This window comes from Garra rufa, chromosome 4, assembly GCF_049309525.1.
Source record: "Garra rufa chromosome 4, GarRuf1.0, whole genome shotgun sequence".
NCBI classification, from domain to species: Eukaryota; Metazoa; Chordata; class Actinopteri; order Cypriniformes; family Cyprinidae; genus Garra; species Garra rufa.
The window spans coordinates 52,983,886-52,999,966 of NC_133364.1; the positions used below are offsets into that span (position 1 = coordinate 52,983,886).

Below are 16,081 nucleotides of genomic sequence, written 5' to 3' on the forward strand. Positions count from 1 at the left end.
AATGTTTCTTCAATCTTCACGTCTTCATTCTCCTCTTTAATAAATGCCATCTTTATAATAGTGTCACGTGGATCTCAGTTGCTTCACCAGGAGTTTTATTCTGTTTGGAAAAAGGTCTCTTTAAGATGAGATTTATTAACAGAAATATAAAAAAAGAAAAAAATGAAATCTCTGTGTGCATCTCAATCAGCTCTAGTTCAGTAGTCAGTGCACTAGTAAGGGAATCAGAGTAATAGTTAATGGACTTAAAGGATTTGATTTGACAAACACTCAAACATTTTAACTTACTTTTTCATTTGATTAACATTTAATGATTAGTATATAATTACATTAATTCGATTACACACTTTAGAATTGCTATTTAATTAAAAAGTTGTCATTACAACAACCAAACATTTGCAATTGTTTGTCAAAGTTGTCCTTTCTCATGTTTGAGTTTGTTCTCGTTGTATTGACTCTGTTTTGAGCAGCAGGTCTCTCAGCGATCGGCGATTCAATACAGTGAATCATTTTGTGAATCAACTAACTCAATTGACTCGGAGTTTGTTATTCGTGTTTCTGATCTAAATCACTAACAGAGAGAAATCAGGCGCTGTGTGGATGTACTTTACTCTCTCAAAATAACGTTCATTATTAGATAAAATATTACAATATTATATGCAATAATTATAAAGTTTAAAATCGCCTGTAAACCATATAAAATAGACTGAATGCGCATGAATTTAAACACTAAATGATTAAAACTACAGACCTTCCTTCAACTGAAAGCATTCACTGATGCAGGAGCGCGCCGCAGCCTTATGACGTCACACCACCAGATCAAAAATAAAAGTCCTGTTCACGCGCTTCTGTGTCTGTGATCCAAAGAGTGCACTGATATTTACAGGGAAACACATACGAACTATAAAACTTATGCCAATGGTATTAAGAATTTTTGTTTTATTGGTGAAATACACATTAAGAATATATATAAAGAATGAAATGATAAAAATATTATTTTACAAAAAATTACAAATGGTGATATTTATAATTTTAGTTACTTATTTATTGATTATTGTATTTTTCTGAAATGCATTCTTTCATTTATTCATTTCTGACAATATTCATGTCCACAATTGTTTCTTTCCATGTTCATTTAATATTTACTTAATTTCGTATTTATTTCTGCATTATGTCTCCATTTATTTACTTATTTACTAAGACATTTATTTATTTAGACCTTTCTTTGTCAGCAAGAGAGAAGCTCTGAGGCCAGTGTGACCCACCAAAAATGTTTTTTTTTTTTTTTAACAAAAAATGCTAAGATAAAGATAAATGACTGATAATGTGAAGCATGTGAATGATATGCTAAACTCACTTCCTAAGAGTGTTTTTACCACTTCCAAAACAACCCCCTTTCAAAAATTTGGGAGCATCTGAATCCTCAAAGATGCATTAACATGATATGAAACATTTATAAAAAAAAACATTTATATTTTCATTTCAAAGGTGAAGAAACAAATGACTTCACTAAGTTCCCAGTACAGCCGACTACTGAAGCCCAAGCTGAGCTGCAGTTATTGCACACTTTCTTGTACAATTAAAAATGATAAATGTGGACTGACAAATTCAGATCCTCAATTAAATGGCAATAAATGTCAGCAGGGCCCTTTTTGAATGGAGAAATATCATGACAACGATGTTGAAAAAATGATTTAAACTGAAGTGTAAAAGATAATTTGATAAATGTATGTTCCAATTTTATTACACTCTTGTCTATTAAAATTACTCCTTTTTACTAAAGTACTTTTTTTTTAAGTCATCAATTTGTTAAAGGTGCAGTGTGTAATATTTAAGATTATCTCTAGACAGAAATGCAATATCATATACATAACTATGTTTTCAGGGGTGAATAAAGACCTTACTTAATTAACCATTATGTTTTTATTACCTTACAATTACCAGTTTATATCTACATACACCGCGGTCCCGCCACATGGAAGCCGCCGTTATGTTTCTACTGTAGCCCTGAACGGACAAACTGCTCTACAGATCGCGTTTCATCACTGCTGTTCTTGGGAAAAAACACTGACACAATGATGAACAAGTAACTGCAATATTCACAATAACATCGTTTTATTGAATTATCAAGTAAATATAATTCTCTTATTTACGTTTTAAAATAAACTTCATTATTCTTTGCTGTCTGAAACGACGACATCTTAATCGCGTGTCGGTTGCCGTAGTGTCTGTAAAGGGAGGGGTGAGCGGTGGACGGAGCCGTTGGTTGCAATCAGGTTGCAATTCAAAACTTAACCGCTAGATGCCGCAAAAATCTACACACTGCACCTTTAAATAAACTAGATTTTACCTTTATTGTGGATATTTATATACGTCTATTAATTATTCAAAAAGACTTTACAGATTGATAGAAGATGAGAAGTATCCAAATTAACTGAGCGATCAAGAAAACTGAATGTTAGATGAATCTGATCAGGAAGCAGGACCAGTTAAAAAAATTGTCTGGGACTGGGATACTTACAATTAAAAGAGTGCTTTTCTAACTACAAAAACCCAACCAAAAAAACAACAGAAACAGAGGCAATCTGAAAAACAGAGATGTCAGCATTCATTCAAAATGCCAGTGTAAGGCAATCTTCTGCTGATCATTCAGAAATTAGTAATAATTAATGGAAACGGTAAAAATTACTGAGATTTCTTAGTTACCTCCTTGACCTCTGACAAACCCAACACTTTCATATCCAATCAATGAATTTTGATTTTTTTTTTTAAATCACATATTATCTTAAATAGTAATAGTAAGTGTCAGCTTAGAAAACAAAATAGATCTTTAATATACAAAACTAAAAATAAGACCATAACAAATCATTAACGCTCATTTAATTTCCAGCTCAAACTATTGAGTAGAATCTTTTTTTTTTTTTTTACAGAGACATACAGAGAAATACACCGCAATATCTAGAATCTATTCTGATTCATCAACACAGTTTCACTGAAGATCCAATAAATGCATAAACCCAGGATAGAGCGTCTGAGTGAATGTGGTGTGGACTGTGTGGATGAGGCTCATTGTGTCAGAGACGCTGGAGAAGGACAGAGTTCACTCTCATCCACATACACTGCTATTCTATGGCTGGACACCAGGGCTGGACTGGGGTTAAAATTTGGCCCTGGACAAATCCAGCCAATCCGGCCCACAAGTTCCACGTGAACGTTTTCTTTGGTTCCCTGGTGAAAAAACAAACAAACAAAAAAAAAAAAAAAAACAGCTAAAACCAGCCTGTGCTTTTCCAGTTTGGCCAGGCTGGTCTTAGCTGGTCAGGCTGGGAAACCACAAACTAAAAGACCAGCTAAAACCAGCTACTTCCAGCTTAAACCAGCCAAGACCAGCCAACCAACCTAGGCTGGTTTTAGCTGTTTATTTGAGCAGGGTTATATGGTCTTTAATTGGAGAACATGAATGAATAAAACAGGAGAGAAACATATATTGATAAATACTACTGAATTCAAATACAACTGACTTAATTGCATTTTTGTCACAGAGAAATGCATGCAGTAAAGCATTGATTTTGAGCTAGAATGCAGGAAATTAGTTGCTAATAAATTCTGCAATAATAATAACAAAAAACATTCAGTAAAAAAAATCCTCACACTCATGTTGTTCCAAAACTGTATGACTTGCTTTCTTCTGTGGAATAAAAAATATATTTTAGGAAAGTATCTTCCTTTATGTTACACAAAAGAAAAAAGTTAATACAGGATTGAAATTACATGATGTTGAGTAAATGATGACAGTTTTTATTTTTTGGTGAACAGCCCTGGTGAAAAAAACAGCTGGTCAACCAGCCTGGTTTTAGCTGGTCATAGCTGGTCAGTAGGCTGGTTTTTGAGGGGTTTTGGCTAATTTTCCAGCCTGGCCAGAAGAACTTTATTATGTAGGCTATAGTAAAGACCTAATTTATATAAGACCCATATTTAATTGTTTAATCAGGCTCTTATTTAATTAATATTTTAGTCCAATTAAACGAATTACAACTAAACATTCAAAAGAAAGAAGTTATTGAATATTAGTATTAGTAAGACGGTGGTCACAAGAAAACATTAGTTATATGGTTTTTAAAATAAATAGTAATAAAACTATAAAATTTGTAATAATTTTGTTTTGACAGGTAATTATTTATTGGCGTTTTCCACTTTACTTCATCATGCAGTTTCTGCCAGCACGGCAGAACTTACAGATCCTTTAAAGGGGCTATATGCAACTTTTTACCCAAAATAAAAGTAACAATAGCCTTTTTATATGACCATTTATGACTCAAACATCTCCTGATGAGCATACTGACACCTTGTCAGCTCACAGCGGGTGCACCTATAAGCCTCTATCCTATTTTTCGTATTTTCTGTCGGGTCGGATTTTTCGCACGCTGTCTGCGGATGTGACGTAAAGCGTTGTTAAACGTTTCAGATCACTCTGCCACCACCGCTAGTCAGTGCTTAGCCTTAGTTTCTCAAACAATATATGAATTTGACTGTTCTTACCTCTGTAAAAAAAGTTGACTTCTTTGCAGCGGATGACTTGTGAAGTGTGTACGTACGAGCGCTGCAAGAGCGAGCAGAAAGAAAGAGCAGTTCCGTTTTTTGGCCACAGGTGTCAGTCGCGAGTTTAAATTTCAGAAAATTGCATATAGCCCCTTTAATGTTCTCATATCACATGACTGTATAACACAATTCTGTGCGTTATCTGAACGGATCAAGCAACTTGCGCTGTTTATCACTGTACATCGTGGCAGGAGCGCAGCGTGCGTTCATCAGCTCTGTGCGGGTGACTGATCCCACTGCTTCAAACTTTTCAGCTATTTGCAGTTTTGAATGCGCTATAATTTTAAAATAGTGCCTAATATGCGGGAGGTTTCCCTCGCTTCGGTGATCGGCTCACCAGGAATATCCGGTGCTCCCGATGACCAGTAGGCTACATCCCTGGTTCATGTACAGTAGGCTATCATGAAATACCTGTCCGTGATCGCAGGGGTTTCGTACCCTCATATTTCGGACTTATCTCAAACTCCGGTCGAACTCAAATAGCAGATTTTGTCAAGGGGAGATGAGGGCTGGCCAGGAGGGAAGCAGGGCGTGGCCTGAGATTTCATTGGACTAGCTCAATGTCCTTTAAGACTCATAAGATTCGTATCTCAGATACTCTACCACTGCAGTAATAAATAAATTGGCCTAATAAACTTAAATAAATAAATAAATAAATATATATATATATATATATATATATATATATATATATATATATATATATATATAACTGACAGCCCCAGCCCAAAAATGTGCGTCGGCCCGGTGGGCATTGCCCGGTATGCCCTATGGTCAGTCCAGGCCTGCTGGACACTACAGACAGTTCAGCCCATCTGTTATTATGAACAAATGAGCATCTAGAGGGAGAGCAGAACAAACTCCAGGATTGATCATTACGTCCAAACACACATTCATCACCCTCTCCTTTCCTGCTGATGCTCTTATATGAGACTGATATCTCCACACCAAACATCCCACTCCACTCAATCTCCCAGAAACAGCATCCACAGACTCTCTCTACAAAACACCTGAAGATTACATCCAAGTAACTTACTGTATAACCCAGCGTTTCCCAACTCCAGATACAAAATATGCAGTGGGTCGAGGACTGGAGTAGGGAAACACTGGTATAATCAGCCCATCACAAGAACGCAGCTGTTTACAGAATAATCCAGACAATCCAGCTGATTTATTACAGGTGATCTAATATGAACCAGTCTTGACTGAGCTTATTTCACTCCTTCCCTCATTTCAGCGGCCTACTCTCACCTAAATTTCAGTCGAGGCACATCTCAAAGCGAGATTGTTCAGTTCTTTTAAGATTCTCCCCACTGAACAGGGCGCCAGGAGAGGACACGTTGTTACAACTCTTTGTGGTTTTTTATTTACTGATTGATTTTCCATATACAATTTACTTTGTCCACAAACAGCAGGTTATAAACCTGTAAAATAGAAAAGCTATAGTGTAAACAGCAATATTGATGGCCACATACATAATATACAATAAATACTGAATAATATCCAAATAAATATTCTCATAAATTCCAATATAGTTAGTATTTAGAATTAAAATATAATATACTTAGTGTTACTATAATATATTTAGTACATCTAAACATAGAAATACAACAATTTCACACACAAGCAACATGGTACATCAAACATTGCATTGCTACACATTAGCCAAGTCAATAGCTTAAACTAACTGTACATCAATGTCAAAGTTACACATTAAACCAATAATCTAATCCACTACTGTGTTCTCAGTATGTTGGACTAAAGTGCAAACAGTGAGTGTAGTTTTAAATGACAACGTTGAGCATAGCAATCATTACCCAACGCGCACCGCAAACAGGAAGTGACTCGAATGACAGTGAACGCTCCAATCTCAAACATTTGCTAAAATATAGCCACGAGTACTATCGAGCCAACAACATTAAATATCAGCCCGTAAATGTTCAGTGTGGCCAAAATATCAGTCATTAAGCATACGAATCACGTATATACACAACGGCAGTACAGCGGTAATGTAAACAGACAAACAAATTGCAGTTCAAGTGAACGAAACAATAGCTTATCGGTGGCGTATCTCTCCTGACGAGACAACATGCCAAACTAGTACTCGCTCCCGCTTATAGCCCGTGCTCATTGATTATTAGAATCTAACATGCCGCTCTAGGATTTACTGGTCCATGCTTCAACTCGTGACTGATCTATGCTTCAATCAAGTAAGTAAACCTCCCACTTGTTAACCTGCGTTACATTGCTGTTAATCACCCGTGACGTAATGAACGCAACAGAGATCAAAGACGGATATCACATTATCACTCTCACGGTGTTGCTAATAAATTTAATTTCAGCTGTTTTTATATGAAAAAAAATATGTAGAATACCACATGGCTTTTTACACTTGCGTCTCTCTTGTCTTTCTTTCTTCAGTTATTCTGCTTATACTACGCTTACCACACCTCAAGACATCAATCAGATGAGATATTTCAAGACATTCGTCCAGTTTTTGTCCTTAAAATGCTACTGTGAGTACGATTAATTTCTTACGCAGCTCATCCAATTCATTCGTTACTAATTCCAAAACGTCATTTTAGACCTAGCAACGACGCTTGAGCGTTTGAGAGCAAACTAATGCAGTTAATAATGAGGTTTAGACAGAGAGACAGACAGGAAAGACAGATGGCAAGAGAGGGGGAGAGAGATATAAAACTTGTGAGTTACGTTACCTCTCTAAATCTGTGCTTCTCTCAAAAGCGACCGGCAGCATTGTCTCTACTAATAGTTAACTTTAAGTTCATTTTCTTTAAGACCATGCCGATACCTCGCATGTGAGAACTGTCATGTCGTTTTAAAGTTGTTAATCGTCAGATCAGAGCTAACAATATTAGCGTGTATGCTAACGTGTGAGTAAACTGTATGTGTGTGCATCTGTGAGGAAGAGAGAGTGGGAGAAATAGAGTATGTGCTTTCCGAACATAATAAATCGTAATTTTGTGGCAAAAACATGGACATAATCTGTCGTTTTTATCCTATTGTTTACTGTATTTATTTGTTTGGCCAGTGTCATTATGGGTTTTGGTTATTTTGCTGTTTAAGGCTGTAAGGACCTTTGAAATATCTGAAATCGTGTGACAAAGTGATATAGACGTACTGCAGTCAAGACCTGCCTGAAAATATGTTCGCCGTGCATTTCTCTGAAAATAATACACACCATTAGAACGTTCATCAGATTCAAGCATTCGGCCCTGTAGTATAAATATATATGTATATACATACACACACACACAAAAGTGGAAGCCTGCCGTAGACTGCATTAATAACTGCCTCTTACATAATCAGGCTGGTTTTGAAAGGAAATGTGTGACTTTGTTGAAGCCCTGAACTTTCAGCAACAGCTCCAGTTTCTTGCAGCAAGTGCTCGAAGAAACTCACACCATGGAGTGGACAAGACAAACAGTAGATTATCCGAGGCAGTGTGAAAAGGAGCGCTGTAAGGCACAGTAAGGATGATTCAAAGGGCGGGTGATGAATGGGGGCCCTCCAAGCGATCACGATTTCTAGTGAGGGTGATGTGTTTGTTAATGTTGTTTAAGACAGGTGTGCCAAACTTGGTCCTGGAGGACCTGTGTCCTGCAGAGTTCAGCTCCAACCCCAATTAGGGTGTACTCACACTAGGCACGGTTGTCGTGAACCGGGCCCGAGTACGATTGTCCCCCTCCCCCTCTGGCCTACACTCACATAGGGTTTCAGCATTCGTGCCGGAGCACGCTTACGTCATTATGTTGCGATGGTTTCAGGATAAACAGGAAGAGCAACGCTCTCGCTGAACGCGAAATAGTTTACTTTGTGGATAATTATTTTAAATCGTTTGGTCCGCGGTGGTCCACAGCCCTCTCACAGCCTGTTGTTAAACAGGTCTATCGCCTTTGTGGCACGAAAATTTTCACGCAATCATGCTGCTCGTGTGAGGAGGTTTTCAATTACCTGCTGAAGCTCAGCAATGACTTTGCAGCTTTGATTACGGACTACAAAAACGTTGATTACCTCGCAAAAGCGTGACATCCCGCGTCCTGTTCCATGCTCCAGCACGGTTAGCACTCACACTAGTCAAACGAACCGCGCTTTGGTGGCCAAACGCACTCGGGCATGGTTCAAACTGCCTAGTGTGAGTACACCCTTAGACACACCTGAACTGGCGAATCAAGGTCTTACTAGGCATGCTAGAAACTTCCAGATAGGTGTGTTGAGGCAAGTTGGAGCTAAACTCTGCAGGGCACTGGCCCTCCAGGACCGGGTTTGGGCACCCCTGCTTTAAGAGCACTCATAAAAATATTTTTTTTTAACAATTTAGAATAGAAATTGAGTATTTATTAGAGCTATCTCTCTTAAAGAGGCAAAAAAGTCACCTCAGGAGACACTTCAGTCACTGCAAGAGGAGGACACAGGGAGTTGAAGAAACTTGTGCCTTGATACTGGTTACAGGTTGTGTCTTGGTACTGGGATACTGACACCACTGGTTTGCGCCTCATCAACCCAGTGAGCATGGCACACGTGTAGAAGGTACAGCAGAAATACTTGCCCTGAATTTAAGGTCCACAAAACCTTAAATTTAAGGTCAGCTTTACACAAAACCTGGCTTCGGGTTCGAGAAGGGTGACAAGATTCTGGACGTACTGAGGTTGTCACAGTTCATGGGTTCACGCACTCATTCCTGCATTGTGTCTGTCACTTGCTGTGAGTTGTGTGTGTGGTGGGCATGTCGGGCTGCTGCTCACGAGCTGATTGTTTCCAGCTGCGGCTTATTAGCTCAGCTTTTTAATGCCTGTTCTATTTGCCGTGTGTTGTCAGATCGTTGGTTTTCCTGGCCTTTCCTCATGTTTTCTCCCCGCTCTCATCTCATGTGGATTCTGGGATTGCAGATGAAAAGAAGGATTGGATAGGGATATGATTGGATCCCCAAAAGGGAATTCCTAAAGGTTAATAATGAAAAAAAAACTGTTAATAATTAGTTAAACAGAACTTTATTACATTAATTTAACACCATACACAACAGCATACTTGCTGCACAGTCTGCAACTTTTGTTAGGGCACCTTTTTTTGAGACATATTATTGATATTTAACACATCTATTTCTTTCTCTCCCTGACCTTGTCTTTCTGCTTGAGCAGCACTAGTTGAAAATATTGTAAACAATAACACAACTAATTACACTGGTCGGACTAAGCTCTGTTTTAGACTGATACCTCTGGTTCAAGATGGTCCTCATCCTCATCACGTGCCTTTTTCAGTCGCGGAAAATACTTTTCAATAGTCATCTGGATTGAAGCAGCAAACATTCAGTGTAAGAGTAAAGAAACAACATAATTTATAATAGGTTTATTTGATTCACAGCTGCTGCATAAAGTGTTTTGACCTCGACAACCCAACTAGGCTGGCCTACATTTTACCGCAAACTTGCGACTAGTTAACTTTCTAAAGAAGACGCAATCGCGTTTGCTAAGGGTCGGGACTTACAGTAAGATCAACACACTGAAACTATTGTATTCAGAATATAAAATATTTTATAGCACTTTTTAATCTGTGATTGTGTGTTAAAAGTGTTCACGAGATACCAACCTTTCGCCAGCCGTCTTCTCTACACAGATGATCCAGACAGATGTGGTGTGCACGGAGGGGAGGGGCTGTGTGCAGGGGCGTAGCTTCACTTTTAGAAACAGGTGTTTCTGTCCCCCGCACTTTTTTTGACCTAGCGCCAATATTCCCGCCCCTGGTCTCTGATTTGTTACTTAGATTTGAGTGAAGTAACATTTAGCCAATCACAGCACGAATCTCTTGTGCGTCTGCCATGAGCTTCAAATCTTGTTGCTCTTGTAAACAGAATGAATGTACTGTATGAACATCACCTTTGGGTCACATGACCATACTGTCCCCCCCCCACTTTTAAATTGGCTGCTACGACCCTGGCTGTGTGTGTGTGTGTGTGTGTGTGTGTGTTTGAGGGAGAGACGCAAGTGACAGAGAGATGAAGAGAGTATGGAAAGGAAATGCAGTTGAACGAATTCGCTGTGTGTTTTAAATAGCGTACAAAAGAATAACGAAATGCAATATGTGACGGTAGGTATTGATTGATTTTTTTTTTTTTTTGGTCGGTGTTGAATCTGTGGCGGTCGGAATTTAATCTGTGGCGCACCGCATTCGTCTATGTGTGGGAAACACTGAACTGTATATGGTGGTGTTGTATGTCATAATGTATATGTAGGAATGTATAGATATTTTATAAACATGATATATTGTGTGGCTGTAACATTTGTTATTTGTTAGAATATGATGTAAATATTTTATATGTTGTGTAGTATGTTTTCTTAAGGACTCCCAGGCTATGACCTCAGCTGTATAGGGGCTGGGCCAAGAGCTGAGCCATAGGCCACTATGCCATGGCTGCCCAAACTGTCTACTCTGCCACGGCTTTCCAAACTCCATGATCCACCAAGACTTCCAGAACTGTCTGCTCCGCCATTGCTTTCCAAACTCCATGATCAACATTGGCTCCCTGATCTGTCTGGATTACCCTTTGTGGATTTTATAAAAAAAAAAAAAATTTGTTTAATTCTCGTCTCGTTGCACACACACAGTCGTGACACTATGAAGGTAAAAGTGATATAAGGCTATAAAAGTTTTAAAGTACTGTGTGTGACTTTGATAGTGCAAACTGTGAAGAGTTTTACCCACTGTCTGAGGAGTGTATAGTTAAAAATGACCGAATTGTGTAATTTAGCAACAGAAAAAATGCTGTATTATTATTAGTAGTAATATTTTGATTCAGAGAAATCAACACATGGAATTGAGTGAAATACTCTACATAGATTTGAAACTACAGTAAAGCAAATGGTCTGGTATGACCTCAGAAGTACAAAAACAAAACAAAAAAAGCCTTATGGTGAAATAAAAAGAGATGACGGATGCATGGAGGTGATCAGATGTAGCCCACATTCAGCTCCGGTGTGAACATAGACTTGATTTCACACACCTTTTTTCTCAGTACACTCTTGAACAAAATACACAGACAAAGTCTTACATTTACATGATTGTTCTGTAAGTGTGATGAAAAACAATGTTTCAGTACTTAATTGAATGTATTTCAAAATGAGTGTGTAGGTGATTGTAGAAATTGGTGCTTTTTCTAAACCTCTTCTTGCATTGAAGAAAACAGCAGACTCTTTCCAGAATGAGTTTGCAAATGACATATCAGGCTGCTTTGACGTGTGAAACTCTTCTCACACTGAAGACACTTGTACGGTTTCTCTCCAGTGTGAACCGTCATGTGAATCTTAAGGTTTCCTTTACGCGCAAATCTCTTTCCACGATGTTCACAGGTGAAAGGTTTCTCTCCGATGTGAATGCTCAAATGAATCTTAAGGCTTGCTTTATATGTGAAACTCTTTCCACACTGAGGGCAGATAAAAGGCTTCTCTCCAGTGTGAATTTTCATGTGAATCTTAAGAACTCCACTTTGTGTGAAACTCTTCCCACACTGTTTGCAGGAGTAAGGTTTCTCTCCAGTATGATTTCTCATGTGGATATTAAGATGATATTTTAGAGTAAAACTCTTTCCACATTGATCACATTGGAATTGATTCTCTTCAGAGTGACTTCTCATGTGAATCTTAAGTTTTCCATTACATGTGAAACTCCTTCCACACAGTTTACAGATGAAAGGCTTCTCTCCGGTGTGAATTCTCATGTGGACAGTAAGGTAATGTTTGTTTGTAAAACTCTTCCCACAAAATTGGCAGATAAAAGGCTTCTCTCCAGTGTGAACTCTCATGTGGACAGTAAGGTTTTTTTTCCATGTATAACTCTTTTCACACTGAGGGCAGGTAAAAGGCTTCTTTTCAATGTGAATTTTCATGTGACTCTTCAGATCTCCATTTCGTGAGAAACTCTTCCCACACTGTTGGCAGCTGTAAGGTCTCTCTCCAGTGTGAATTCTCAAGTTAGAATTAAGGTTTATTTCAAGTGATGAAGTATTTTTATTCTGTGAGCAACTAATTGATTTATGTTCAGTTTTGAAATCATGTTTCTCATTTTGATCTTTCTCCTCTGTTTCATTGAGATCTTGACTCTCCTCTTTCAGTGCCATTAGGTCTGAGGTTAAAAATTAAAAACATAAGTTAACAGCAGTTTAATGGCACAAAGCAACCGACATCAAAACATTTAGACTAGTGCTGTCAATTAATTAAAAACTAACTAAAGGCGCGGTCACACTGCACTTTTCGTTCCATTGACTTCCATTCATACGCATGCGAATGCGTTAGACCGGAAACGCAAGCCCGTGCGTAACATTTCGCTGCGTTTGAAAGTTCAAGCTTGGTGAACTCTAACCTGCGAAAGTGTATCACGTGACTTAGTGTGACCAACAGGAGATCGATATGTCACAGCTTGACCTCTAGCTGAATGAAAATAACCTTAAATTTAAACATTTAAAACTCCAGTACTGCAGTAAAGTGTAGTAGATTGCATGTTTTTACATTTAAAATGTACAATTAGTTGCTGAATTTAACTTTTTAAAAAGACTGCATAGCATGACGTCATATCACGACCGTTGCAGCAGCATCCGAGGGAATTTTGCATGATCAAAGTCTAGTGTGACCGCGGCGTAATTTGACAATAAACAATTTCGCATTAAATCTCCAATTTAAACAATGTAAATGGAATGTAAAACAACATAAAGATTGTACATTTAAAATATGTAGCTTATTGGCATATTTTACCACATAGCCTATTGTTAATGAAGATCAGTCTCATTAATACAAATACTGCTACTGATCAGTCTCTATTAAAGGGATAGTTCATCCAAAAATAAAAATGTGATGTTTATCTGCTAACCCCCAGGGTATCCAAGATGTAGGTGACTTTGTTTCCTCAGTAGAACACAAACCAAGATCTTTAACTCAAGCCGGTGCAGTCTGTTAGTGATTTAATGGGAGTGGACGGACATCAGACTTTTAAAAGTAAACAAAAACATGCACAGACAAATCCAAATTACATCCGGCTCGTTACACGTGTATGCGCTCTAGTGTAGTATACGCAAACGCCGTAAGGGGAAATCTGTGATAAAAAACAGTCCCGGATGAGTTTTCTCAAGCAAACGTAAAATCTGTTTGAACAATCAGGAGAAGCCAAAGTATTTACCATTTTGAATAGCTGCTATACCCACAATCTCTGTGCACTGTGTGAACAATGAGTGTCGTACACACTTGACAGATTACTTCCGGTGATTTTTTATTACTTTCAAAGGTTTGGTGCCCATCCACTGCCATTAAATCACTAACAGACTGCTCCGGTTTTAGTTAAAAATCTTGGTATGTGTTCTACTGAAGAAACAAAGTCACCTACATCTTGGATGCCCTGGGGGTAAGCAGATAAACATCACATTTTCATTTTTGGGTGAACTATCCCTTTAAGTGCATTTCCTTCCAATTTTAGCCATTAATTATAGTCTTAACTAAAAACAATTATTTGTATATATTGTTGTGCTTTTATTACAACTACCATATAATTATTATAAAAAAAACAAAATAAAAAACATAATCTGTCATGCTTATCTTCACGCTAGAGAATTTAAAAGCAGGTTTTAAGTAAATCTTCTAATTAAACCGACAGAAGTTACGATGAGTGATTTTTGGCTTCTATTTTATTGTTTGGCTAAAGAGTTGGAGAGTAACAAAGTACTGTACATGTTACATCATTTCATATTTAAAATACAAAATGAGTTACTATTATGGTAAACTATTAGGAAACATGTTACCTGTTTCTGATGCAGAAAAGTTAGTTCGTGCATTCATGACTTCTAGACTAGACTATTGTAATGCACTACTAGCCCGGCAAACACAGAACGTTCCCCTAACGTTCCCATTTGGTTATTTTTTTCAGGAACCAAGTGAGAACATTCCCAGAACGTTCCCTGCAAGTTATTTTTATATTTATTTTTTAACCTACAGAGAAAATTCCCAGAACATTCCCTGCAGGTTATTTTTAATAGACATTACCATGTAAATGAATTAAAACTTTGCAGATGACTCTGATTTTTCTAATGCTGAAATATTTTTTTCATCATAAACAAACTATAATCTAATGTCCAAAATAAGCTTTTAATAAATGACATCAAAATGGTCAAATCGCATTATAATGATAATATAATTTAAATTTTATAGCTAAACAAAGCCAAGGTTAACTGTCTGAAAATCATACTATAAAGTTTATTTCTTAACTCCAGGACACACTTTTTTTCCATCACGCGCTTTCTCCTGTCTTCAAGATAGCAAGTCTTCGGCGCGCTCTCGTAATTTAAAAAATAACGGACATTTCGTTTTACTGACTGAATAACGTTTGTTGATTGATCTCTTTAATGGATAATTACTTTTAACTAATACATATACGAGAGTAAATATTGTTATTTTAGGGAGATTAGACACGTCTTATTGAAGAAAACATAATGATAATCGAGACGTTTTCATTTAGTGACCAAAAGAGGGAAGCACATCATAGTTAATTCAGTGGTAAGAAACTAATGTAATGTTATCCTAGTTAAAGTCAAATAAATGTTATTCGTTTTAATGTCTGTAAAAAATAAAAAATACACATTTTTAAAATCGAATATTTTTTGAAGTCATGTTATTTTGTGCTTTAATAAACTTAAAATCTGGGTTGTTTTATGGTATGGCACTTCGAACATATATTTAACAAGCTACAAGCTGGTGTTTCTGAAATAAGATTATTTATTGCTTGTTGTAATGAATATTCGGTGCTATTTAAATTTTAATATCGCACTTTTGATTATAGCAGAAAAAAATCACTTAAACATTTAAACAAAGTTAAAAACTGAAGTGTCATTGTTTGTCTCAAGCAAAATAAAGTTTTTTGTCAGATACCACTTTCATTGTTTTCTAATTAAAAGTAGATACTGTGTTTAATATTGCACAAAATGTTGTTTTTTTTCTGTAGAGCTGGACATTTTAATAAGGATCAAATGAGTGAGTCCAGCTTTGAGAATGAAAACCAACCTGTTTGTTCCTCAGTTTCTTCATGTTTGACTCTGAATGTTTCTTCAATCTTTATGTCTTCACTCTCCTCCTTAATAAATACCATCTTTATAATAGTGTCACGTGGATCTCAGTTGCTTCAGCAGGAGTTTTTCTGTGTTTGGTAGAAAGAAAAATAAATGTAAACTCAATCTTTGGGTGCGCCTCAATTATCTCCCTATAGTTTAGCAGTCATTATCAGATTCCACTTTCATGAAAACATTTGCTGTTTGTAGACGTTGTCATTACAAGTGTTTGTTGTTCTCGTTGCATTTTCAGTGTTTTGAGCAGCAGATGTCGTCTGTGTGCAGTGATTCAAAACAGTGAATCATTTTGTGAATCGATTGATTCAGTTGACTCGGAATTTCAGAAAGATCCGTTTCTATCAACATTACTGACAGTGACCGAAT

The 16,081-nt window shown here is 37.2% G+C and overlaps 1 protein-coding gene across 1 annotated transcript; it reads right to left on the minus strand.

Annotated features, from left to right (window-relative positions):
* Positions 1-3,066: 3,066 nt before the first annotated feature.
* On the minus strand, positions 3,067-15,738 carry LOC141333016 (uncharacterized). Its single transcript, XM_073837964.1, has 4 exons — positions 15,654-15,738; positions 11,777-12,735; positions 8,997-9,170; positions 3,067-3,228 (listed from the first exon to the last, which is right to left on the minus strand). Exons 1-4 carry the CDS (start codon positions 15,736-15,738, stop codon positions 3,067-3,069), a joined length of 1,380 nt encoding a protein of 459 aa, XP_073694065.1.
* Between the last annotated feature and the right edge of the window lie 343 nt (positions 15,739-16,081).